Source organism: Eutrigla gurnardus (assembly GCF_963514095.1).
Source record: "Eutrigla gurnardus genome assembly, chromosome: 3".
In the NCBI taxonomy this organism is placed as follows: domain Eukaryota; kingdom Metazoa; phylum Chordata; class Actinopteri; order Perciformes; family Triglidae; genus Eutrigla; species Eutrigla gurnardus.
In genome coordinates this window covers 25,275,370-25,301,433 of record NC_139917.1, presented here as the reverse complement: position 1 = coordinate 25,301,433, position 26,064 = coordinate 25,275,370, and the positions used below count along the sequence as shown (strand labels likewise).

The 26,064-nt window shown below is 43.1% G+C and overlaps 1 protein-coding gene across 6 annotated transcripts in view; it reads left to right on the top strand.

Moving 5' to 3' along the window:
* The window catches only part of inpp4b (inositol polyphosphate-4-phosphatase type II B), a gene marked incomplete at its 5' end in the record, with an annotated part of 112,924 nt that extends 87,476 nt beyond the window's left edge, over nucleotides 1-25,448 (top strand). For 4 of the 6 annotated variants that reach the window (XM_084005588.1, XM_084005591.1, XM_084005590.1 and 1 more), the window contains 11 exons: nucleotides 2,847-3,030; nucleotides 8,421-8,750; nucleotides 9,515-9,653; nucleotides 12,861-13,033; nucleotides 13,587-13,710; nucleotides 14,395-14,521; nucleotides 15,816-15,956; nucleotides 16,103-16,200; nucleotides 16,441-16,553; nucleotides 17,825-17,979; nucleotides 20,501-20,694. In XM_084005588.1, the coding sequence (XP_083861714.1) occupies nucleotides 2,847-3,030; nucleotides 8,421-8,750; nucleotides 9,515-9,653; nucleotides 12,861-13,033; nucleotides 13,587-13,710; nucleotides 14,395-14,521; nucleotides 15,816-15,956; nucleotides 16,103-16,200; nucleotides 16,441-16,553; nucleotides 17,825-17,979; nucleotides 20,501-20,675 (1,759 nt within the window). In that variant the 3' untranslated portion in view covers nucleotides 20,676-20,694. Of the gene's footprint in view, nucleotides 1-2,846; nucleotides 3,031-8,420; nucleotides 8,751-9,514; nucleotides 9,654-12,860; nucleotides 13,034-13,586; nucleotides 13,711-14,394; nucleotides 14,522-15,815; nucleotides 15,957-16,102; nucleotides 16,201-16,440; nucleotides 16,554-17,824; nucleotides 17,980-20,500; nucleotides 20,695-23,833 lie in introns of those variants that run through there. The other 2 variants (XM_084005589.1, XM_084005593.1) reach the window with 1 other exon arrangement.
* Nucleotides 25,449-26,064: the final 616 nt, after the last annotated feature.

Genomic DNA, 26,064 nt, shown 5'->3' with positions numbered 1-26,064 from the left:
GACTTCCCTCTAGACTGAAGTGTTAGCTTGTCTCTTTAGGGAGAAATAGAGGGAAACCAGTTCACTTAAAATGCTCTATACTGCATGTATGGAAATTTAATGAGTCTCTTAGGTCCGTAGACATACACATAAATATTCATATAGAGCAGGGAGACATACAAATTGCTGGACAAATGGCTCACATTCACATTATGAATATCAATGATGATTCATATATGCCATTGCTGTTATAACGGCACATTTCTACTCCACTTCCTTGGTTATCATTGCAGATAATATAGTCAGGCAGAATAAAAAAGATACTATTGATATCAAAATGTTCAAAATGACAACTGCCTTAGAACCAAATGTTTAACTCAAAAGAAATTCCTTCAGGTTTCAACATGAAATAGTTCTGCCGTCAAACAAACGGTAAATAACAAGTTCTTCTGGGATCTCCTTAAAACAGAAGTGAAGGTTTTGTGAAGAAGAATGCCTTCCGTGAGCCAGTTTGAGGCTGCGACTGGCTTGAAGTCTCGCCGAGGTTAAACCCACACAGGTGGGAGGATTTCCTGCTCTCGTGTTTTTTTATTAACATATCATGCACTCTAATGACACCACAAACGACGGCCTCAGACATTACCCCAAGGTTCAATCAGCACCTACATATTCAGCAAAGGATAAATATTGAGATTGAGGCTGTTATATTGGACAACATTGTGTATCCGACCCCTGCTTTAATGGTACCGTGGCACACAGCACTCCCAAATTACATCAGGGATGGAAAACATACCCAAATGACAATAAGCTCCCCATGTGCACCTCCACTTTTGGCCTTTTGCATTCACATATTTATGCTGTTTTAGCTCTTCATGGTTTGCTGTCTTGGTAGACCCATTTGGACTGACAGCAATGCTGAAGAGACAATTAAAGTTCCTTGCCTTAGCCAGCCTTAGAGAGGATCAATTCTGTCGTCTAGCATCAGGTGGTGGGGCACAGCATTCATTATTGCCGGCATTGGCTCCCTAATGGGATTGGATTTGTACTTATGAGTCAACAGGGCTGTTATTGAATCTCAGCCGCTGAAGAAATTGTCCTCTTCCAGTAACTTTCTCCTTTGCTTCTTTTTCCCCGAGTATCTGTATTGTTGTAGTCCTCTGGGATTCTTTTTTTCCCCCTCTTTAGTTCTGCATAATGTAATAAGACGAATGTAAGCTCACAACGGATGAAAGAGGCTTTACTTTGTTGCACTAGATTATTCAATTATGGTCTTCTTCTCTGTGGCTGAAATCGTAACATTTGAAGGTATGGTTATGGAAGTGGGGATAACACAGGCGTGCGAATAGACAAGGTGGTGTTCTGTGTGGGTGAAGATAGTTCACACACTCGTTGCCCCGTGTATTTCTCTCACTTAGCGATTCCTTTGATTAGCCTTGAGCTTGTCGGGGGGGTATTCCTCCAGGGAGCTCATTAAACGTAATGACAAGGCAGAGATTTTAAAGTTAGCCAGTCAAAGACATCGTGGCTGGTGCACCTACGACGCCTAATTTCTTAAAGCCTTCAGATTTGAACACTTCTTGGTGAATCAGGTAGTGCTGTTCCACACAGGGCGACTTCTAAGGCAGCGCTCCTTCCCTCGCTGGAAACATTATGAATGCTGCAGAGAATTCTGTATTATGCCAGCCCTTTGTATGTGCCCCTGCCTTCCTCTCGCTCTCTCTTGCTATCTCTCTCTCTCTCTCTTATGTCAATTATGCCTTAGGATCTGGCTCTGGGGTCTGGCCTACATAGAGGCTTGCAGAGCTGACTCTAAACTAGCTGGGAGGGTTGACTGCCTCGCTCCACGCTACATCTGATGGCAGGAAGTCAGCGGAAACTCATTGAAAGTCGCTGGAACTTTACCCGAGGAGAATGCTTGATTGCAGTGATTCGCCCCGAATCTAGGAACTGACAAAAGGTGTTTTTGTCTGAGATTAAATGGCTCCCTAGAAATGAAGACGGGATTAATTATTCATGAAGGGAAAATGGGTTGACATTGGACTGCAGCTTCAGTTTGACAGTCCGGGCCGAGTACCTGGAAAGCATTGACGCTGTACGTTTTCCAGGCTGCCAAAGTGGACTCATTATGAAATTAGAAAAATGAGTTTGTCGGTTTGTCACAACTTGAGCTCAAAGGCCATTTGATACTGTGAAGGTAGCAACACAAGCTCCAGGTCCGTGCTGTGGTTGGTTGTGTTAGTAGTCAGGGACGGATTCACACTTGATGAAGGTAAATACAATTAGAGGCTAAAGGTTGTGCTTGTTATTCACAGCAGAGCAGCGGGGAATGTAGAGCTGCTATAGCAACATGGACGTGATCGAAGCGATGCGGCACGATGCATCACCTAGTCCACTACATCCAAAGGCATCCACATCAATTTGATTCCATTTTCATGTATTATTATTTTACAATAACAGTCTCATAACGTGTTAGAGATGTATGGTCATAACCACAAAACATTGGTAGCATAGAAAAGCATAAACATTTGCTTAATTCACACCTTGGAATAACCACTAAACATGTGTTCTTGGTCAGTCGCGTGTGTTTGGATGTGTTGTGTCATTGCTGGTCCGGAAGCAGATCAACCAGTGTAGCGTGTTTGACATCAAATACAGCCTCTTCCTCCTCTGCTGGTTTTGGCAGAGCAGCACTTACCCAAACAGAAACAGGGGATGAGCTTCTGTCCACAGTTGTATGTCTACAATCTCATTACAAACACAGTGTGGTCCGGCTCTTTTCAAATCAGATTTGGGCCACTTTCATGTGTGTTTTATATATTCCCTTCGTGATTGTCAAATTGTTGTGTGTTTCTTTTCCTCCGCCACAGCTTCAGCACTGCCTACCAGTGTATCTACTACTCCCCAGAGCACACAGCCAAAGCTCAGGAGGTACTCAGCTCCATGAGCCTCCTCCAGCCCCTCATCACAAGCTTAGCGGACCGGCTCCTCCAGGCTGCACAGGAGCACTCGTCCCCTGGACTGAGGGATGCACTCAAGAACCTTTCTGACAAGGTGAGGCAGCGCCCCCACACCGCGCACCTATCAGCTATCCCTTTACGCCTCTTGGCCTCAAGCTGCTATTTATTCGATCACCAAACATTGTCAGGTAATACCTCAGTCTGCAAAGCCTTTTAGATTCATCTTTAACTGCGGCGTTGGGTTCATTTAACCCCAAACTCATCCAAAAAAACAATTTTGTTATTTGCCCCGGGCTCCTGCTTCTAAGCCTATAACCGAGAGTTTTCCTGTTAAGAGTTGCAATCTACTACTCAGGTGGACTTAAAGGTCCAAATTGACTGCGACACTCTAAATGTTTTCCCTCTCAGAGGAATTGTACTACAAGAGAGATTTAGTACCACTCCTGGTAAAAAGAAAAATTACCCTGCTGGGTTCATTGCAAACAAAACTGCAACATTTATAACGTCTAAAAATAACTTTAAATCCAGCTTCACACACAAATACGCACTAAATAGACAACCTCAGGAAAATCCATAACTCATCATAAAAACGCCAAACTAACAAAAGTGAGTAGCAGCTTGGAGGTTTATGGAGTTGAGGCGTTTTTATCAGTATAATTAATGAATTACATCTGGTGCTGTCAGATTGCAATCTGTTGTGGGAGAGATTGTTTTTGCCACAGTGGAATAGAGCCCAATCAGCCCACTTAATTGGTACATTCGCTCTGTCACCACTTCCTCTAATCCTTGATTAGACACACACACATCGGCCAAGTAAACCCCTGGCCTGGTCAGCACAAGCTGGGCTGCTCTCTGATTAACATCTCAAGACGTGTGTGTGTGTGTGTGTGTGTGTGTGTGTGTGTGTGTGTGTGTGTGTGTGTGTGTGTGTGTGTGTGTGTGTGTGTGTGTGTGTGTGTGTGTGTGTGTGTGAAAGCTGATGCTCAAGTGACATCACCTTCTTCAAGCCTCAATAACTCCAATCATAATTCACATGTGTAATATATGGATATCCTCCTTTCCCCCCCTTTTTTTTTTTACATACACACCCACAGGCTCACTTGATACACATGCACACACCTGTGTACACCTTGTCTCGTTAGTTTTATACATATAGCGTAAAATCACAAATCTCCCTCAAAAGACTTAAAGATATGTACATAGTTGCTTTGTGAAGATGAGTAAGATGATCAGTCCCACTCTAATAACCGTCGATTAAATATAAGGCTACAGCCAGCCAGCCTGTTAGCTTAGCTTGGCATAGAGAGGGAAGCAGCCAGTCTGGCTCCATCCAAAGAGAAGAAATCCACCTACTAGCACCTCAAAAGCTGTCAATCTTCACATCTTACTCTTGGTGAAAAAGAGAAAGCCAATAAACACATTTCCCAAAAAATTTAACAAAATCTACAAAATGCTAGACTAAATTCATCACTTTTCTACGGAGCCCTGGAGGTGACATGAAGGGGGGAAAAAAACGAAGGTAAAAAAAAAAAAAAAAACGAAGGTAAAAAAAAAAAAAAAACTGAGAAGGTATGTACTGGGGACAAACGCGAGATCTCGAGAAAGAAACTCGAGATCTCGCGAAAGAAACTCGAGATCTCCAGAAAGAAACTCGAGATCTCGCGATAGAAACTCGAGATCTCCAGAAAGAAACTCGAGATCTCGCGATAGAAACGCGAGATCTCAAGTTTTTTTTTTTCTTTTTTTTTTTTTCAATAAATCTTTATTGAGTGTCTTTTGGGGTCTGCAGCCTTCGGAGGACCCAGCCTACGCGGTCTACGGAGGCAACGGGTCTCCTCCTCCGAAGGCTGCAGACCCCAAAAGACACTCAATAAAGATTTATTGAAAAAATAAATAAATAATTATAAAAAAAAAATAAAGAACTCGAGATCTCGAGTTTCTATCGCGAGATCTCGAGTTTCTTTCGCGAGATCTCGAGTTTCTTTCTCGAGATCTCGCGTTTGTCCCCAGTACATACCTCTTCTCAGTTTTTTTTTTTTTTCCCCTTTCGTTTTTTTTTTTTTTCCCTTCGTTTTTTTTTCCCTTCATGTCACCTCCAGGGCTCCGTACTTTTCAAATGAAAAAAATGCCAAATATTTCAGCATTTTTCAAATGTGTTACAGTTTGTCTACATTCAGTCGTAATGTAACTGTTGACTGTTAGTTGAATATAATATGATATTTGAATACGTCACAAAAACACAAAAATGTTCTTCCATTTTTTAGACAAAATTATTTCTTGATGAAGTTATTGGCAGATTAATTGATAATGAAGATAATGATGAAGATGGTCACTGCGGTCTGTGTGAAAACACATTGGGTCACATCTCCAGAGAATCTAGGTTTATGATGGGAAGATGAGACGCCTCCAGAGGGTTTTAAGAAGCTTTTTTATCAGGACTTTTTCCTTCTACCCGACTCGAGGCCTAATGAAATATTTCACTTCCTGGGCAAATTTGGATTATACTGATCGGACATGACAGATGTGATGTTGCTCCTCTACATATGGTGGTGATTCTGTTGATGATGATAGTAATAATCACAGTAAAAAGCCCACTGCAACACATCTCCCCTCCCCCCAGCTGTGTCTGAGGACGAGTTCCTCGTAAACGGTTACCTGAGAAGAGCTGGGGTTTGATTGCCAGGCTTGATTTTGTCGGATGATAAAATGTATAGAGGTCATAAACGCAATCGTGAATAAGCATCCACACTGCCAAGCGCTGTTGGAAGCTGACCGGCTCTCTCCATCCGGCCTCCCTTCACTTCTCAAGAGACGTTACATTAACTCGACCAAAAATCCGCTCATCCTTCAGGGTAAAACCACCTGCAACTATTCAGGGTGAATATAGAATTCCACCATTTTCCTCCTTTTTTTTTCTTTTTTTTTTTTAGATCAAAAGTAACTTATTTCCCGCAGTATGAGTCCACAGAGGCACTTTTCTGACTTGCACTTCTGCTCAGTCAAGATCACATCAGCAGATATGTTGAAGGAAGACAAGAAAAGAATTCCTCCCGAGGGATTGTGAGCGTTTCAGATCTCTCAAACAGGTAGGTGTAGAAGAGCGAGACTAAGGAGTTGTTTTTTTGCGTGGGGAGGAGCAAAGTTGCTTCGGTTTAGCCTTGGTAAGAGAATGGCACCGCGGTGCTTTCCTCCTTTGCCCAAAGTAGTGCATCGCTCATATTCTATTTTGAACACATTATCTATATGGATCCTCCACTACAGCATCATTACTATCATTAAAATGTTTTCTGCTGTAGATCCTAATCCTGGAGGATGCAAGCCTCGGTATGGACTTAATATTTAGGAGTGATGGATGATGTGTGGTAATGTAGCCAGCGCAGAGATTGCCTAGGAAATAAGTTCATTAATAACGCTACCATATTAACACTGTCATAGTCAAATACATGGCTTCTCTGACCCCGTGGTTAAGATGCACAAATGTGATCCAGATTGTTTTAAATACAGTGTTGGGCTTTGTTCTCTCATCTCAGGAAAGATAATGAATAATACATGGCATCATAGATTGGGAATTAACACTGAGGTCAGGTAAGCAGAGTTCAATTTGAATATGAATTTTCATTTTGAATTCCCAGGTCCTGCTAAGTGTTCTGATTACTGATTTAAGCTGTCTCATTTTGTTTTTGTTTTTTAGTCATTTGGATGTTTTTATCTCTCAAATCAAGTTTACTTATTTATGTACGATTGTGTGCATCGGAGAATAGTATTCCAGCACTGCCTGTTGCCTCAGGCAATTACACACACAGTCTTATCCATGGACTTAAGCTCTCACATCGTTGACTTACAGTAATGGAACTCCTTTGGATCCAAGCAAGGCAATTAAAATGTATATGAATTGAATTGAACGTTTTTAAGTGTCGTCATCACTTGCTTTCTCTGCTCAAACAACGGCCCGTACTACGTGGATGACAGTCTTCATATAATGGGTTTATATTTAAATCAGGAGCAGAACACACAGCTGCACCATAAGTGTCAAAGATACTCCTAAACTAACAGTTTCTTCCCAGTTAAAGCTGTAATGAGTCAGATTTACCAGAAACAACTAAAGTTGTGAAACGCAGCCTAGTAAAGAAGAGATCAGCTAATGTGATAACGTTGTTGCAAATAGTTGGCAACCTAATAAACTGACTCTTTTGTTGGCCTAGTTATCGGTTAAATCTTGATACTCCAGAGAGACACAGACAAAAAGATCATCAGTCACATATGATGACATCATCGTTTTGGATACAAGAGACAGGAAGAAATAGCAGAAATTGCCCAGTAGAGGAATAAATGATCTTCTAAAGTGCAGACCTTCAGAGGCACAAAACCTTTTTGATTCCCATCATGCAGGGCTCGACCTCCAAAGGGCTCAACGATGAACTTGAGGATCAAGATATGATGAGAGAAGAAAAAACACCATCCATATATCCATACCGGATAGTTGGATGAGTAATGGATAATTATGCAAATTAGGTTTTTGTCACTTCCTTATGACAGCGTCTCTAGCAGCGGCCCGGTATCAGTTCCTCAGCAACCATCTTCTTGTCAGATTAAGCTGTATCCTCCACCCGAGGGGGGATCATCCATCCATCCATCCATCCCAGGGAAAACATCAAAATGTATATCTTTAGCTATATCTTATACTGCATTAATGCTAGCATTTTTAAATATTACCAAAAAGCTATTACTCCTATTAAATAGGTGCTATTTTCTGGATTGACGCCTGCATCCCACCAGCTCAATTGTGGTGGAATTGACTGCAATGCAAAGGGGTTCCACCAAATACGTTGCCGGGGCGACCAAATTGGTCAAGGCCAGTGGGTAAGGCACCGGGGGAAATGGTGTTTGTGTGGCAAATATGTATATACAGTAATGGCCTCGTTGCTTTCTTTTCATGGAGGGCTCAGCTCTGTGTTTTGTTCGACGACATAATGAAATTCGTTATTGCGGCGCTAACTCAATTACTCTTCAGCGCCCTTATCATTTGTCACACGGCGGCGGTGGCGGCGGCGGGTGCGAGGCACCCCGGCACCGGGATCATCATCAACTTACAGTAGCTGTTGGATTCGAGATCAAAGGAGGTGCGCTCCTCGGAGGAGCAGGCTGGAGGAGGAGTAATTGAATTGTTTGTTGTGTGTTGCTGTTCTTGTTGCTCACCGGCTGCGCTGCAGTAATGGAGAACAGCTTCTTTGTGGTGCAAGAGAGTGATCATTTTTCCTTGTTTCTCCACACTTCCTCTGTAAATAGTTACCCGCTCTCAAGATGACTTCCACCGGGATTTTCCTCCACCTGCTCACCCCGCCAGTGGGACAATCTCTCTCACTCACTCGCTGGCTGTTTCAGCACATACAATTAATTTGTTGTGTTTTCCCCACAATAACCTTCAGTACCGTTTCTTTTTTCCCATCTGTCTTTCTCCCTCTTTTTTTTTTTTTTTTGCTACAGACAGAACAATTCGTTCACACACTTAAGGATGAATTGGTCAAGAGTGCACTGCTGGCGCTGCACGCAGCGCGGCCAGGATACGTGTCCAAGAACCAGAAGCAAACCCCGGTGCAGGGAGGCCAACACCAAGGCCACATCCACCAGGGCAGCGACCAGAGTCCCAGCCCAGTCCAGGGACTTCCAGGTCATAGTCCGGCCACATCAATCACTGACAGCACAGCGGTGTGTAATAATGTGGAGGGATCACAAACCACGACTAGAGGAGAGGGTGGGCCGCTGAAGCACCAGGACTCCATACCGCACCACAAAGAGTACGACGAGGAGGAATGGGTGAGTCATTCAGAAATCCTTGAAAGCTGTGATTTTTTAGAGCTACAAAGATACAAACAGATCATTGCAGATAAACCATTTCTATGGCAACTCATTCCAATTGCTTGAAAAAAAATGAATGAGAGTTTTCTCAAAGGAGTTTAAATTTCATCATCACAAACCTGCTGTAGAATCTTAAGCCACACTGCTTCTTCTTCTTCTTCATTGAAGTGTGTATGACTGTGGGTTTGTTTGCGTGAGGACGGAGTCTGCCTCGCTGACAGCAGGAGTTCGACATGATTCCTGCACCAAATGCTTAATTATCGCTCAAAATAGTCCACGCGAATATATCGTGTTCAAACCAGACTTTTGAAGCACAAAAGACCAAAATACACATATACTCACACATACAATTGGATTGTCAAATGTGTACACCCACACACACACACACACACAAAAGTGAAAGCATCTATTCATCCATTTACAGTTGAAGTACAGGAAACGAGAGAGAGCTGGAAACAATAGAAACACTTTGAAAGTCATTTGAAAATATCCAGGCAGCTATTTCCTTCTGACCTTTTGGACATGAAGCCAGTTTAGACTGGAAAGGAAAACACCTTTTTTTTTTTTTAGACATATGGGAGTTATTATTTGTATGGTTTTAGCTGCTTCAGTTTCTGTTTTTGTTGCACAATTTCCCCTCAATTTCACGATGTCCGACGGAGTGAGAATGATCTTTTCAGTGAGGCCCATCTGACTGTGGATTGTCTGTTGGGCTCTTCTAGGACAGGGTCTGGGCCAACGTGGCCAAATGTCTCAACTGTGTAATCGCCATGGTGGATAAACTCCAGGAGGAAGACAACGGCAAGCAGGAGCCGGTCCCTGAGCAGCAGCTAGCTGATGTCATCACCTCACACAACCCCGGTAAATAACTGTCAACTGTCTCATCAATCAGTGGAACCTCTATTAAATGTGGGCATGTTTATGCTGTAAAAGGAAGTTGGTGATTTGAAGCTCCAAACTGATACCAATCAAAGTTGAGCTCAACTCGCTCCGATGATGCTGTGAAGCGTCAACCAATCATTTGTTCCTGTTAGCCAGCTCCCAGTCCTCTTTAATGACACAACAACGTCAGAGTGCTTGAGCACTGCAGCGACATTGTAGCACGCTTGGACGTTTTGTTGCTTCCATTAATGATAGCATCAGCTGTTTGGTGAACAACTCAGGTTGTCTTTTGTAAGGCACCAAGCCGTAATATACTGTTTTTTATACTGGACTAGCAAATAATCCCTTATAATCGTTGTTTACATTTTTAATTCATGAGATCTTTATTTCAACATAAACATCCTCCCTATTCCAGAAAAACCTAGCTCCCTTTTTACGTACCTTTTTGGAGCTTGTGTCTAAATAATGCAGAATAAAATATCCTACAACAGGTGACACATCAAGCTGCTTGTGTAGGATTGTTCCACACATTTGTATTAAATGTCTTTGTAAGCTGTTCAATTATGCTCTTAGATATCTGCAGCCAACCTGCTGTGTTTAAAAAGACTCGCACTGAGCGATGACATCATTCTTCAATGTAAAAGATCTGATGTAGTTTAATGCAGAGTTGTCTTTAACGTATCCTTCATTACTGATATAAAATATGCAGGGAGTTTTAGCTAATTTTAGCTATTTTAGCTGAGCCGCCACTTTTTTCAGCGTATCTACAGCCTGAGTGAGACGAGACTCTGGATCAACTTTTAGGCTCCCTCTTGTTTAAGCATTAGCAAAAGAGAAACTTTAATCGTTGCCAGAGAAGTGGATGAAAGCAATATTTGATATGCAGAGCCGTTCACTGTTGACCACAAGCTGCCCAGTCTTCCCTTACGTCCAATGAAATCCTGCCTCAAGCTTGTATCCAGACAAGTGCCCAGCCTGTTAGAGCTGCCAACTGGCACGCAGAGCGGCGGCATTAGTCTGACTAGGCGACAAGGAGAGGGTGTGTGTGTGTGTGTGTGTGTGTGTGTGTGTGTGTGTGTGTGTGTGTGTGCGTGTGCGTGTGCGTGTGCGTGTATCCATCCGTCATAACCTTTATTGAGACGCTGAACGGGCTCAGAGCATGTGGTCATCTGCTTGTCTAAATACAAACATGGGCGAAATAATGAGAGAGGCTTTATCTCCTCCCTGAGACGGGTTGAAGCCTGGGCGTCTGATGAGAAGACGTTGTGGGGGTTTTGATATTTGGACAGGTGGGCTGGCGAGGAGATGACAGCTGGAGTTCTGTTTCCCTTTCTCTGTCCAGACGCGGTATTTGCAGAATGAGATAAGACATGATTTTTCTGACAAGGCAAGGGCAAAGCTGATGTGCTATACATTATTGGTGGTATCCAACTGTGTGTGTGTGTGTGTGTGTGTGTGTGTGTGTGTGCACTGACCCCCCCCCCCCACCACCACCCCAACAACTTTTCAATATGTTGAAGTTGAAACCAAATGAAATGAGAAACTAGTTTTACACATTGCTGGACCAACACTGCCCCCTGTTGGCTGGAGAGGATTTCCTTGGGAAGTTGTTTTGGATGGATGGAGGAAACGCATATAAGTCGCCATGAAATCACACTATAGCTGTGACCCAATTCCTCCCTACTGTTTCTATGCAGATTTGGAGTGTGTAGTGTGACCAAATGAAGTATTCTCAGATTCTGTATGACGTATGAATCCATTTTCATCTTCGAGTGTGATACAGTGTTCTCACCCAGTGAGCTAATCACAGAAGAAGTGGATACATCTCAGATAAATAATTAATCAGTTCATGATGACGATTTGTATGTAGTACATCCTAATTAAGGGTACTTTAGGGGACACTTCTGCAGTTGTCGGTGTGTACAAGGAAAGCTCAACTAATTAACTCAACTACTTCTGATTTGTTTATAAACTCTATACATATATGTGTGTACAGTGGGAAAATATGCAAATTGCCTTACAAATTGGTGTGATGCTGACATCTAATAATTTACACAAAAACAGGAAGCCGGCCACCAATCCGAGTCCGTACATGTTGCACCCGAGTCTTAAAAAACGAACTGGCAAGTGTTCAGATGACTCAGTAGGGAGTGAGTTGGCAGGACTTTGTACTTTTTAATAACAGACAATGTCTTGAATAAACACTTGGATCAAGTGCGCAACATTAACCGAATAATGCTTCAAATGTAAACAAGGTATTTTAGAGGCCTTTAAATCATCACGTTTATTGTGGTTTAGGCATGAACGTCGTTAAAGTAGACTGGATTGAGCAGTAAATGAATCGATTCTTACAGTGTCTTCTGTAAACACATTCATTCTACTCTATGAAACCCTCCGTCTCCGAGTCATTGACGGCAGCAGGACATACATGTCGATAAATCTGCAGCCTGCCGACCTTTTTCCAACAAGCACGTCATTGGATGTTTCATTCTTGAAATGTATTACGGTGCAAACGCTGTCACGTCAATTATGATTCAATGTGCTCATTAAGGACGTAATGTAGTGTAGAATTATGACTGAAATAGCGCCGGAGTGATGAGAACATACAAATGGATTCAGAAAACCTATTTTGTTTAATTATTTATTTTATTCATCAGAGTTTTGCCTGCAGCAGATTGGTGGTACTGCTTGTGCACCTTGTGCTGCTCTCCAGACAATAATATTATTTACTGGATGAGCGATTGTTGATAACATATTTCACATTGATGTGTATTTTATTACCCACACAGCCTGGAGCCTTGTTTGCGCATGCATGGTTTAAAAAGTGTTGAACTTAAGTACACACTTCACACTTCAGTGAAAGAAGTATATTGACTGAATCAGAGATACAAAGGTGGTATAATGACACGGGCAAATCATTTGCTGTTATAATGAAGAAATAATGAAACCACGGGTTTTAAAGTTATGTATGTTATGTATGTGTATGAGGCTTTCTTAAGTTAACATTTGACCTATAAATCTGTATTTACGGTTTTTCTTTCCGGTAAGTCAACCGGTTTTCACGTCACAGATGAGCCGTGTGTCGTTTCTGGCTGACAACACATATTTTAATCCACAGCCTAATTTTAACTGTCATCCCATCTCTGTCCACTCCCCTCCCCTTTTTCCCTTCGTCCTCCTCTGCAGGCGACTGGAGGGAGCAGCTGCGTCCGCTGGTGACCAGGTTAAAGGAGTGTGTGATGGAGGTGGTGGAGAAGGCAAAGAGAGGCATGACCTTTGTGCTCCTGCAGGAGGCAGCCTGTAGCATTCCACAGGGCCTCCTCCTCCAGCAGAGGCGAGACGTGGTGTTCAGTCAGGCAGTAGGTAGCAACACTGAGAAAATGAATCACTCAAACGTTCTTTCACTTTGTCAATTCTAGCGTGACAAATGTACTACGGCATTTTTAATATCAGCACTTTATTATCTAATTGTCCGTGCTTCGTGGTTCAAAGTGCGATGTATTGGTGCTGTTTTTTTTTTAAGATAGAAACTTTAATTTCTCTGTTTCTCCAACAAGGTCCATTCATTTGACTGTATAACATACTCGTTATCATGCTGTTGACCTCCTTACCCTTCTATTGCAGCTGAAGTGTTTTAGACTCTGAACTTTCTTGGCGTGCATTCAGTTTGTAGCGAGGGCAACTTCCAGAAGACATTGCTTAATAGTGTGTGTGTGTGTGTGTGTGTGTGTGTGTGTGTGTGTGTGTGTGTGTGTGTGTGTGTGTGTGTGTGTGTGTGTGTGTGTGTGTGTGTGTGCGTGCGTGCGTGTGTGTGTGTGTGCGTGCGTGTGTGTGTGTGTGTGTGTGTGTGTGTGTGTGTGTGTGTGTGTGTGTGTGTGTGTGTGTGTGCGTGTGTGTGTGTGTGTGTTACAGCTGGCAGCCTTAGCCTGTGGTTTTGTCATGAGGCTGTATGCAGGAATGAAGGACCAAGGCTTCCTGAGGCAGCTCCACCTGGTCGGCCTGGTGGCCCAATTTGAGAGTCTGCTCAGCACCTACAGTGAGTTTCTCAAGTAAAATCAGAACGCGTAGCTTCAAAACCTCCACCAACACAGCTTTTATCTGCTTTCTAGAAAATGAATCCCCTAAAAGAGTGGTTAGCGGGTAATGTGGTGAGTTAATGTGAGGCTGTAACAAATCACAACATGTAGCGAGGTGATGAGTCACCGCAGCGTTTATATGGGTGTTTTTATAATGTTTTTGTTTTATGTAACAGGTGAAGGTTGACTGGAGTTTGATTAATAGATTATTATCAAGTCAAATTCTTTACCTGCAGCACCATGATCAAAGTTCTAGATCATATCAGTTTGCCAGAATTCATATTTCAGGGAATTGAAATGGATTGATCAACAAAAGTAGCAGCTGACCTTTTTTTTATGATCACAACTATGTGGTATAAAATGTGAGCAGTTTTTGAATTGACTTGATTTATTTCAATCAAATGAAAAACAGAAACAGAAGAGACTAAACAGTGAGACAGTGCAACCCAGGCTTATAGTAGCCTCACCTATTATACAACCAATAACACACAATAATAAACTATACTGTATTAACAATTATATTTATTTTAAATCTTTGACATTTTAAAATTTGAGCAGAAATCACCTCATTTTGAAAAACTAAAAAAACCTGTGACGAGCGAGAATGAAACCGATGCTAATCGTGTTTTGTCGACCTGTTTAAGGTGAAGAGATCGGGATGCTGGAGGACATGGAGGTTGGAATCTCAGACCTGCAGAGAGTCGTGTTCCAGATCACAGAGGCCAAGACAGATGACCTCGGTGACCTCCAGCCTCTAGTGAGCGGCCAACGGTGAGACATCCTCTCCTCCTGTTTGCTTTGCTTGACTCGAATGTGTTTAACCAGCTCGTTTGCTGAGTGCTTCGTCCTGTCGTGGTAATAGCATAGCAGCAGATCAGCTGTGATTATAGTAGCTACTAGTGCAGTCTCTCGACGAGCATTAAAATTAAAAGCACTTCATTAAAATTAACATCTTTTCAGATTTGAGAGTAACATTTTATTTTAGGGCTCCATTTTTATTTTTTATTTCTTAGAATTAGTGACATGTAAAAGCAATTTCCTCTAAATATTCTGTGAAAAGGATCACGTAATTAGGACTAAAACATCTTTTTTAATCGCACATCAATAAGTAATATCCTTCCGGTAACAGATACCTGTCATGCATCAAAACTGTTATTATATTCTCCATCATATCAAAGCTAATTCCATCGTTCTTCCCAAAGAAAACTTACATCAAGGGTTTCTTTCTAACATTAACTGAATGGAGCTGCAGCCATTTCCTCTTTGATAAGAGTCTGTTTATTGTACCGCCCTCTGGAATCTCTCCCTCTGGACTCTCACACGGACAGAAACCCTCCTTATTATTTCCACAGCCGAGACTTCCCGTCCCACATCACAGTATAGAGACATGAACAATAAGGCATGTGTGATTTATCTGGCGCTTCGGAGGTAAATCCTTATAGCTGCTGCATTTTGTTTGTACATAAAGAAAATGATCACAAAAGCTTGTTGCATTATGGTCTGAGTTGTTTGGGCCAAAGAAAACCCCCAGTGACCCGTAAAATGGAGAAATGCTGCGGCGATAATACGCCAAGCAGCGCAGCTGTTCTATACAGCTGGTAATGAGGACATAGCTCAGACTTTTGAACTGTGGTGAACTGTAGTCCGTGTGTGAATCAAGTAATGTGTGCATTCTTTGGGTCACAAATGTGCTGTCATGCCACGGCAGTTTGAATCCCCCCCCCACCTAGACTCAGTTTGCGCTGGTCACTGTGTGCATTAGGCCGAGTGTGATAAGAAGATGCATTCCTCTCGCCCCACCCTGCTGCATGTCAATCTGTAAGCCGATCTCTCTCATACACTTACACTCTCGCTCTCTCCCTCCCTCTCTCTCTCTCATGAACACACACCAATCAGGCTCTCTGTGTGCAGCTAGCTCAGGCCTGCCACAGGTGTCAAATTGAAAAAACTTTCCAAACTTGTCAAATTGTGCAGCGGCGCGAAAGGTGTTGCATTACGATTTTCGCTTTTACCTTCCTGTTTTCCTTTTTACCATTTGTTTTTTTTTCTCTCCCCCTGCATTCAGAGACCACTTCACTGTGGAAGTGCCATTACCACGACTGGTTTTCCAGACTTTGCCTGAGGAGATTAAGGAGGGCAAGCCTCTACGAGTGTTCCCGGTCCTCTTCAACGTGGGCATCAATGAACAACAAACAATAGCAGAGAGGTACCGAGAGGACTGAGCATTATCACATTAAAAAAAGACGAGTGTCGTGCATGGCTTATTCTTTATTCTTCATTCTAGCAAAGCGTGTATATTTATACTCACTTTTCCTCAAATGCAAATCATTATTCTCTATGTCGTCCTCCCAGGTTTGGCGATATCTCTCTACAAGAAAGGATAAACCAGAGGAACTTTGAGACGTTGGAAGCCTATTACAAATCATTAAGTGAAAAGGTGCCCCGAGAATGTAAGTTCACAATTCATTTCTTTTGCAAACCTTTTGTAAATCTTTGTAAAATGCTGGGGAAGAACAACAATGTGGGCAAACCCATGTTGGCAAATCGTTTAATGTTTTAATATGTATGTGTATCTTAACCAAACAAGTCATACATCGTCTGTGGAGTAGCAGCCTGTCCTCAAACTTTTATTCTCACCAGAACAAGAACAAGAAGCAAAAACTCACTTCTTTTCTACTTTCTGTGAACAGGCCTACCGTGTTTTCAGACACACGCCGACATCAAAGAATTACTTGAAACCCTGGGCCAGAATGTAGTCACAAAGAAGAGGAAGAACGTGGAGATACTGTGGGTTGCTGGAACGGTAAGCAGCGTTTTTATTTTAACTTTCAGTCCTTGCAGAGAAGCACCTTTTCCTCTGAACCGTATAATAAACTTCCTTTCCTGCAGACTTTGTACCTGTGAGCTGTAAACACTAAGACACCCAGGATTAAGTTCTTGACATGTTGATATTTAATGGGCTTGAATGGGAACAAAAAGCAGCTGTCTGAGCGTGATGGATTGACTTTGAAAGACGAGACTGTACGGACGCTGAACTTTTACCGGATATTCATTATCCGCCAATGACATGTTCTTACAGTGCTTGTGATTCACAGAAGTCTGTTAAAACAAGAGAAAGAGTGTACAGCCATGCTAGCGGCTCTGTGCTGGTGTTCACGTGGAATCATATTTACCATTTTCAGCAGCTTAATGGACACAAAATCCTCAGAAAGCTGTTGAGAATGTCATTAGTTTTTACACTTATATACGTACATCGCTCATAAATGTGGAAGTATTGACATTTAAATGTTTTGACCTGATTTAGAAACGTTAGATCACCCGTTATTAGGGTTCATCCTCTGTGGATCATGAATATCCACCAAATAGTTGTTGCTAACTTCTCCAGGTTTATGTACGGATTCATAAATTATATTTAAAGACACAAAACACAACAGCATCTGAAACAGTTCACAAAGAAAAAAGAAAAAAACAGCAACAAAAACCAGTAGAGGGTTGAGTTCATAGTTCCAGGTAGGCAATTAACACAGTTTACTAATGGGTCCCGGTTCTGTAAAATCTCTTAATGGAGCCGTTGGGGTGCATCTGATTTTGATGTTCTGCATCACATCTCGGACACATTGACTGTGTGATGAAGGGGTTTACGTCTCCCATTTAAATATAATTAAGCTTCTGGCTAATAGCAAGGAAAAGGCAAATTGCCTTCTGTGGGTGAGCAGGGACATCGGAGTCATCTGGAGCTGAGAATATACCAAAATAGCAATGTGGGAGAGGGCATAATATTCCAGCCACATGTCCTGGAAACTGTGTCAAAGAAGGACGACCAGAGATGGTCGTCCTAGATGGTCGCTGGGGTCCGTTTGTGACATTTCAGTTATTGCCATCCATATCAGCATGCCGTTAATATGGCTGAGAAGGAGCCATCAAGAATGTTTGGAGTTGCCCTCAATGTCATCTGGTGTTGTTTGAGTAATCTGATTTTAAGGCAGCGTTAAGATGTAAAACAAGGCAAAGATGAGTCACTATTATTGACCGTTTGCATTAAAGACGCATGTTTTTCTTTCCGTTTCCCTGCAGATCTGCCGAAGGTTAAATGGCATCAGGTTTACCAGCTGTAAAAGTGCCAAAGACCGGACATCCATGTCTGTCACATTAGAGCAGTGTGCCCTCCTGCGTGATGAACACCAGCTCAGCAAGGATTTCTTCATCCGCGCTCTGGACTGTATGCGGAGGTAAGACCTTGATCACAGGCGGTGTAAAACTTACTGTGGGTGCAAGTTATCGTTTCCAAACGTGCTGCATTTAAAGGGTCAGTCATCCAGAGGACATAAAAACATAGTTCTCTGCTTTGATTCGGTTGTTTGTAGCCGTGCAGCTGGATAAAGGATGTGTTTCTGGGAGCACAGATAACATGCCATCCACCTCCATTGTATTGAGCTGCCAGCACGGCTAGAAAACATGAAACATTTTTGTGAACTGACCCTTTAGCCAATATGGTGAAGATTTAGCACTTGCATTCTGTAATCCTTAAACAGACACGTGATTAATAACGTGCACCCACATGTTCTCCACCCGTCACCCTTCCATGCGCCAGTGTAAACATCATCATGTGCTCCCTCCTCCATCGCCGCCTTCCTTCACACATTTAAAGGCAGCCGTGCATGTTCCCATCATGGCTGCAGGGACGCTGCTGCCTTTCATGTTTGTGTGTGCCAGCAGGGTGAATACCTCTATCTGCATCTGTCTAAATCTGATAAGTTCGGACTTTAGATCTATTTTAAGGCCGTCGGTGAAGTGCTGGTGATGACCTGTGCAGTAATACTGAGTGTGTCTGGCGACATTCCCCCGCTAAGAACAGTATATTACAATGTTGTAAACATGCACACACAGTTCTGAACACCAGAAGCTCATGTTGCAACAAACAGTCTGCTAAACTTGCAGCACAGTTCCATTGTTTTTCTGCCGAATAGAAATTCTTAATCAACCAGGAAATATTGCTGCTTTAAATAAGCTTATCATAACTCATACATGCATGTTAGCCTGCACAGCAAGCATATCATCTGTTGTCATAGGGTTATTGGACTAGAAACGGTCAATAAATACACTCAATCCATAAGTTTTCACCCAACCAAATAGTTGATACATAAATAAAAAGACAACTGAGGTGCATTTATAGAATTCTTTACAGCTGGTTTGCTATTTAGAATGATCACAAACTTTAAACTTGTGTGATAAGTGCATCAGATCTCCTCGTGTACAGTACAATGCATACCGTAGATCCACTGGTGCATTGATCTAACCTTTAAAAAACACATTTATTATTATCATTATTATATAAGCTGGCAAGCATGAAATTAGCCCTGGGCTGTGGGTTAATGTGAGGAAGAACAAGAACCGTGTTGCACAAAAATGTTGCTCCTCATTCATGTGCCGACTTTTATTGTCACTGAAGAACTTGAACGCATTCCATCCAGCTCCCGTAGGGGATGAACACAACCCCGTGGAACTGCAGGTGCTGCATTCAAACAGCTGAGCTGCTGTTTGAATCTACAGTAACACATTATACTTCTGAGATGTAGCTTTGTATTTGCTCTGCATGCTTCGGGGGGCGAGGACGATGGACAGTAAAAGGATAAAAGGAAGCTGCGTTCCAGCTGTGGAAGTCGACTCCTGTGATCTGGGGTTAAGTCCTCCACGCACAATGAAAAGGTCCTCTTTAACCCTCTGTGTTGACTCTCCTCTGAACAGTGACGATTTAATTTGGCTTGAATTCTTGCACCACTATCTACGGCTAAGGCAGCGCTGTGTAATTAAACCTAAATACCTAGATCTCTTGGTCTTTAGAAGAGGAGGAGGAGAAGTGTTTAACACATTTATTGTTGGACTGAGGTGACGTGGGAGAGGATAATTAGTGGAAGGTCATTGCTCCTGGAAGAAAATCTTGTTCTCAAGGCTCACACATTTTTGTTGCGTGTCAAACCTGAAGATCAGCTGCGTGTTACTGGAAACACTTCTCGTCGTGATTGGAAGTGTCGTCGGTTGGGTTTGTCGGGTCACACCTGTCTGGTTGACAATGCTATCTAACGTCATCTGTGCTTGTTGAAGTCAGAGGAAGCTGAGATTTTCCTTTTTGATCTCGTATCCGTTCCGTCGTCGGCCCATCGGCAGTATAAACGAGTGTTTGAACAGCGTTTTTTTACTGTGCTAAGTGTGTCGTTTACATAACCCGCTGGTTTGTACATTTAGCTGTCAGGTGTGTGGCTTCATGTGTCTGTCTTGTCCTCGCTGCATTAACCACACAGGTTAACTTCCAAAGGTAACGATCGTCATCTCTTATCATCTCTTTGGAAGGCGGCTTCACACTTTGATAGTGATGTTTTCTGTGTGAATGAGTCCGTCGTGAACAGAGTGTGAATGAAGTGAAGCGCTTTCCAGAAGGAAAACAAAAGAACTTGTTAAGCATAAACAACCATTCTCCCGCTCTTTGAGTGAATGCATGTCAGCCGGATGACATTGGACATGAAGCCTCCACTGTAACGTCTGCATGGAACTGCATGCCTCCTCATTTCATCATGTGACCCAACATGTGACTCTCTCGCCGCCTGCTTGTCTGTGGCTTTCTGTCGGAGGCTTTATGGGGTCTTTAGTGATCAATCTGTAGAAGGCTCAGAGTGCACCTGGACTGTACTAACCCTGCAGGTTTCTGATCTGTCTCTGTCCGTTCTTCTTTCACTCTGACGGGGGCGCCTGCAGTCGGCTGACCCAGGGAGACGTTGGGCAGTGGGAGGACCCTGAGGCCGGCGCCCTGATAGAGAACAAACCAGCGTCGCGCCACTTTTACCCCATTGCCCTGCTGCTTGTTAGCTCGCACTTACTGGTTGTGTGGCTCATTTTAAGTCTTGTTTTTCTGCTTGCAAAATATCAATAAATTGCTGACAATGCCATCTTCTACTCACTCCTTCCTTCTGTGTTTGCTGGCTTTCTTCTCTTCGTGGCGGGAGTGAGATTTCACTGGCTTTCACGTAAAAAGAGTAATTAGTGAGTGGTTTAATGTCGACCTCGGGGGTAGATTTAAATCCGATGGTATTAAAGATCCCATATTATACTGTTTTTCATCAATTTCACACAGCTGTCAGAGGTCCAACAACACTGTTTTTGATATGCATTGCATATCCACGCTCTACGTGCACGCTGTCGGTCCGCGCTCTCCGTCCGCTGTCGGTCCGGCTCTCCGTCCGCGCTATCGGCTCTCCGTCCTCGCTGTCGGCTCTCCGTCTGGCTGTCGGCTCTCCGTCCTCGCTGTCGGCTCTCCGTCCGCGCTGTCGGCTCTCCGTCCTCGCTGTCGGCTCTCCGTCCTCGCTGTCGGCTCTCCGTCCGCGCTGTCGGCTCTCCGTCCTCGCTGTCGGCTCTCCGTCCTCGCTGTCGGCTCTCCGTCCGCGCTGTCGGCTCTCCGTCCGCGCTGTCGGCTCTCCGTCCTCGCTGTCGGCTCTCCGTCCGCGCTGTCGGCTCTCCGTCCTCGCTGTCGGCTCTCCGTCCGCGCTGTCGGCTCTCCGTCCGCGCTGTCGGCTCTCCGTCCACGCTGTCGACTCTCCGTCTGGCTGCCGCCTCTCCGTCCTCGCTGTCGACTCTCCGTCTGGCTGTCGACTCTCCGTCTGGCTGTCGCCTCTCCGTCCTCGCTGTCGGCTCTCCGTCTGGCTGTCGCCTCTCCGTCCTCGCTGTCGACTCTCCGTCTGGCTGTCGCCTCTCCGTCCTCGCTGTCGACTCTCCGTCTGGCTGTCGGCTCTCCGTCCGCGCTGTCGACTCTCCGTCTGGCTGTCGCCTCTCCGTCCTCGCTGTCGACTCTCCGTCTGGCTGTCGGCTCTCCGTCCGCGCTGTCGACTCTCCGTCCGCGCTGTCGGGCTGGCTCTCCTATCATCTCCTCTGTTGTGAAACGCCCCCCTTTCGGATGTCGCCTATCATCGCACAGAGGAGTTCGGCCTATGCAAATGACTTCTTTCGTTACGTAACAAAAGGAGCTGAATCTGAACAGCCCGTAGGAGCACCGTTTTACCGGGTTCGGGCTGCAGAGACCATGCAGGAGTTGCTTGTTTTCCTCATCCTGGGAGTTGACGGGCTCAGAAAGGACCAGTTTAGAGGTGTAGAGACCAGAGTTTTTCATAATACGGCCCCTTTAAGAAAAATAACCACTTGTTCTCTTTCTTGATTTGCCAGGAATCTTTTGTGACAAACTGAGTTAGTCCTTAATATCTGACAAGAACAGACTTTCCTAAGTCTAGTGTCACACTAACTCAAATTCAATATAGATAACATTAATATTGACTCTCAGGCATCTGTCTTACCCAACCCATTAATTCCTACAGTATGTGATGTTTAAAAAGGGGCTCAAAACTGGGCACTGTAGTTGTTGTTTGTTTTTTTTTAATGTTACTCAAACTGCAATAAACAGCGCTGTTTTTAGGGACTGCTTTCAGCTGCGGATTGATACGCATTTGGCTTCCAGGATGATGTATGTGTGATTGATTCAAAATAAACTACAGTGCCCATCTTCATCATAATAATGATAATAATAATCATTATCGTGTGAGCTTAACAGCAGTAACACTCCATTTGGATGCACAAACAAAAGAAGTTAGTGGGATCTTTTCTTGTTTTTATCATGTTGGATATTGCCAGCGGCGTCCTGTTGAACTAACAGAAGCTGCATGTCAGACCGATGAGTCACGTTTCATCAAGGCTTACATTGCTGAGGAGGGTGAAACAGTAGAAGTCTTCACATCTGGACATGATTTTACAAATGGATTGCTTTGTGTTCGACAAGTCTGTTCATCATTTCCTGCAATACAGTGAACGTGTAAATACATCACCAAGACGGCCGAGGAGGACTTTACCACTTTTGTTATATTTATATTATTATAGCTAATTCATGTATCTTACTCCAAACAATACGTGCTATGCTGACCATCAGATCTTCTCTCTCTCTCCAGCTCACTGAAGCTGCTGTTTCAGGGGCGAGCACTCTCTCCACGTCTCTATCCAACTCTTAACATCTCAGTCACAACAACATTACTTATCATGGTGTGCTCTGTTTATCCGGGGAGCTCTTGGCAGCCTTTCACATACCTTCCTTTGACAACCATCAACATGAGTAAACAAATGTGGAAACAATTAAATACGGACATTTTACTCCTGTAGGCTGGTCTAATGCTTTAAAATGAAGTCGTCATCAATAAAAACGCTACGGCCACACAGGATAGTTAACATAATCTTTGATATACGTGTGAAGCATTGGCAGACATCTTTAAATGTCTTGGCTGAAGGGTAGTTTTTGCAATTCACAGGATTACTATTTTTAAAATCTAAATGAGAACATTTTTAAATATGAAATGTTTCGATGCTTCTCTCACGTAATCCTCTGAAGTATTAGGCTTAAAGGAACCAGGGGACCAAAGACCGTAAATGATTAAATATCTGACATATTTCATCAGAATTGCAGATTGGTTGGAAAGTTTAACGAGGACTTTAACACCGGACCAGGGGCATAAAGTGGTACGTTCCTACCCCGTTACTTTTGACGCCTTCAACAGTCATCTTCAAACTCAGCCTGGAAAGTTTGGTGACTCCAGTTGTGACGCTGTTGGAAAGACAGAGATATATTTCCAGAGGTTGCAGCCGATCCCAGCTGGCGAGGGCAGGGACACCCGGACACGCAGTGCTAACCGCTACTCCACCGTGCCGCTGAAATTTGCATGAATTTCCCTAATTTTAACCCAAATCAACTGAAAATAAACCTACTTCCAGTGTCCTTGCTGGCATCATCTTCTAACTCTTCATTCTGATGTCGGCTACACTTCTATAGGTTACAGGTGTTGCATTATTGTACCATAAACCGTTCCATTTAGAACCAAATAAATACATCAGAAAGAAGAAAAAATAGTATTTTGGGGAGTCATCTTGTTTAGAGGCAAGCATTTATTTTTTCCATTATTTTTTTTTGTCTGTCAAAACTCATTTGTGTTTCCTTTTTTTTTGCTTTCCTTTCTTTTCTCCCCCTTCATTCCTCGTCGGCCCTCTTTATTTGATCACCAGAGAAGGATGTCGGATTGAGAACGTGCAAAAGAACATTAGATGCAGGAAATATGCCTTCAACATGTTGCAGCTGATGGCCTTTCCCAAGTGCTACCGACCTCCGGACGGGTCTTACGGCAAAGTTGACTCTTAAAAGCCTGTAAATGATGGTGAACATGTTGATACCAAAAGGAGTTTGCTGGATTTTATATTTTGCTGATGGTTGTTTAGGTTTGGGTTGCTTTTTTTATGTGTGTGTGTGTGTGTGTGTGTGTGTGTGTGTGTGTGTGTGTGTGTGTGTGTGTGTGTGTGTGTGTTCTTTGTTTCATTCCCTCATATAATCTGTAAGATGAATGCACTTTCCATTGTTGCCTTGTTTATTGTTTGTGGTCTCAGCAGTGATAAACGGTGCAGCTGTGCTGTCAAACTGTGGTTTGTAGATGGTCTCCATGTGGCTGTACACTCTGTTAATGAACCTTTTTTTGACTTAATCCTTCACTTCTTACCTGCTTTTATGTGCATGTAGATTTCACCTCGAACTGAAATTAAATGTGTGTGTTACAACGTAAAGGTCCACTTACTACCTTGTTGTGAGCCGTTTCCAAGGTGATGGCCTCGGAGCTCCATTCAGTTAAAAGCTTTAAAAGGAAAGGTCAGTCAGCGGACCTTCAAGTTCCCACGGACAAAAATAAACACCTACACTACAGTGATTTTGATGTATAAATACTGTTCTCCGCAATGTTTTGGTAAGGAACCGTTCTGTATTTATGGAATGGACCATTGGAAGAAAATAATATGACTGCTCTTATGACGGCAGTCATATTATACGTCTATTAAGTCACATATTCGCACAGTCGGCGAGTTTTTGCGACTGGAGCAGATGTTCATCACACGATGTTCTGTCATATTGAGTTGATAAATGTCCCGGGGGGGGGGTCATATTGCAGGGTCATGTTAATATAAATGATATCACCGGGGGGGATTATGCATAAAGTGATCAAAAGTCTGAAAATCCCTCCGGTGGGTCTTAAAATAAAGGAAACGAACAGTCCCTTAGTGGTTTTAATGGACAAATACTGCTCTCCACACTGTTGTGCAAACAAACTATTTTTAGGATGTGATGACTTTTCCATGCTTGACGTGCAACTTTCACAACTCAACGCGTGTCCTGCTTCACAGGGTTTCATCCACTTCTGCAGCTCCCAAACAAGTGTCCTGTAACTTCCCTTGACATCACACATTCAAACATTGCCTTTGTTGTTTTTGACTGTTGCAAACATATTTTCATTCCTTTGTAATAATTAGTGTGTGTTGTAACCTTTGTTTCCTAACTCGACCCATTATCTTGATGGTTGCACTGGAGCTTTTATTCCCATGTTTTTATATCTCAAGGTACAGCCCCCCCCCGTGAGAACACATGTTCCACAGAACAGGTGGAAGTTAGGATATGGGGACATTGGAGCATTTCTGATTCTGAATGCTGTATATCAATTTTAATTATTTATTTTTGTATTCGAAAGTTATTTTATATTGTCAGATAATACCTTTGAGTTAAATGCATGTTTGAAATGTACTTGTGTTATACATTGGACATTTACAATTGTATATTTGAAATAAAATTTAAATAATGTGTTCACATGGATGTCTGTGTTTGTACAATCAGGAATGAGTCATTTCAATTGACCTCTACAGTTAACTGAGTCATGATTTAGTCCTTCTGTTCCGTCAAAGAGGTGAGATTATTTTTGGTCTGCATAAAATAAAAATAACCTTTAAAATGTTGAATTAAAACCCTTGAATCTCAAACAATTTACACACTACTTAACTGAATACTGATTTATTTATTTATCGACTGTTCTCTTTAAACGGTGGCAGATTCTGTCGGCTTCAATACACAGCAGTACATCTGGATTCCACTGTCGAGCCAGGGTCGCAGCGAAAAAATATCTTCTGAATGACAACACAGGCAGATTACTATGTTGTAACAAGCCTCCCTTTAGTGGAGTATTTCATCTTGCAGCGGATCCTTGTCTCGTCTCTGGATCAGGAATTCCTTCCATCCACGCTGGACAGGTATGGATGGCTGGAAGACTCCTTCTTCACTCCTACAGTTCTGACTGTTATCTCTGCAGGTCAGTGCAATGCATTGAGAGCGTTCTGTCTCTATCTCGTTGCTGCACATGCACATGCTTGGCAGAGTCACAAGGAGAAAGAGAAAACTATTTTTAAATGACCTGAAACGGACCGGCTCC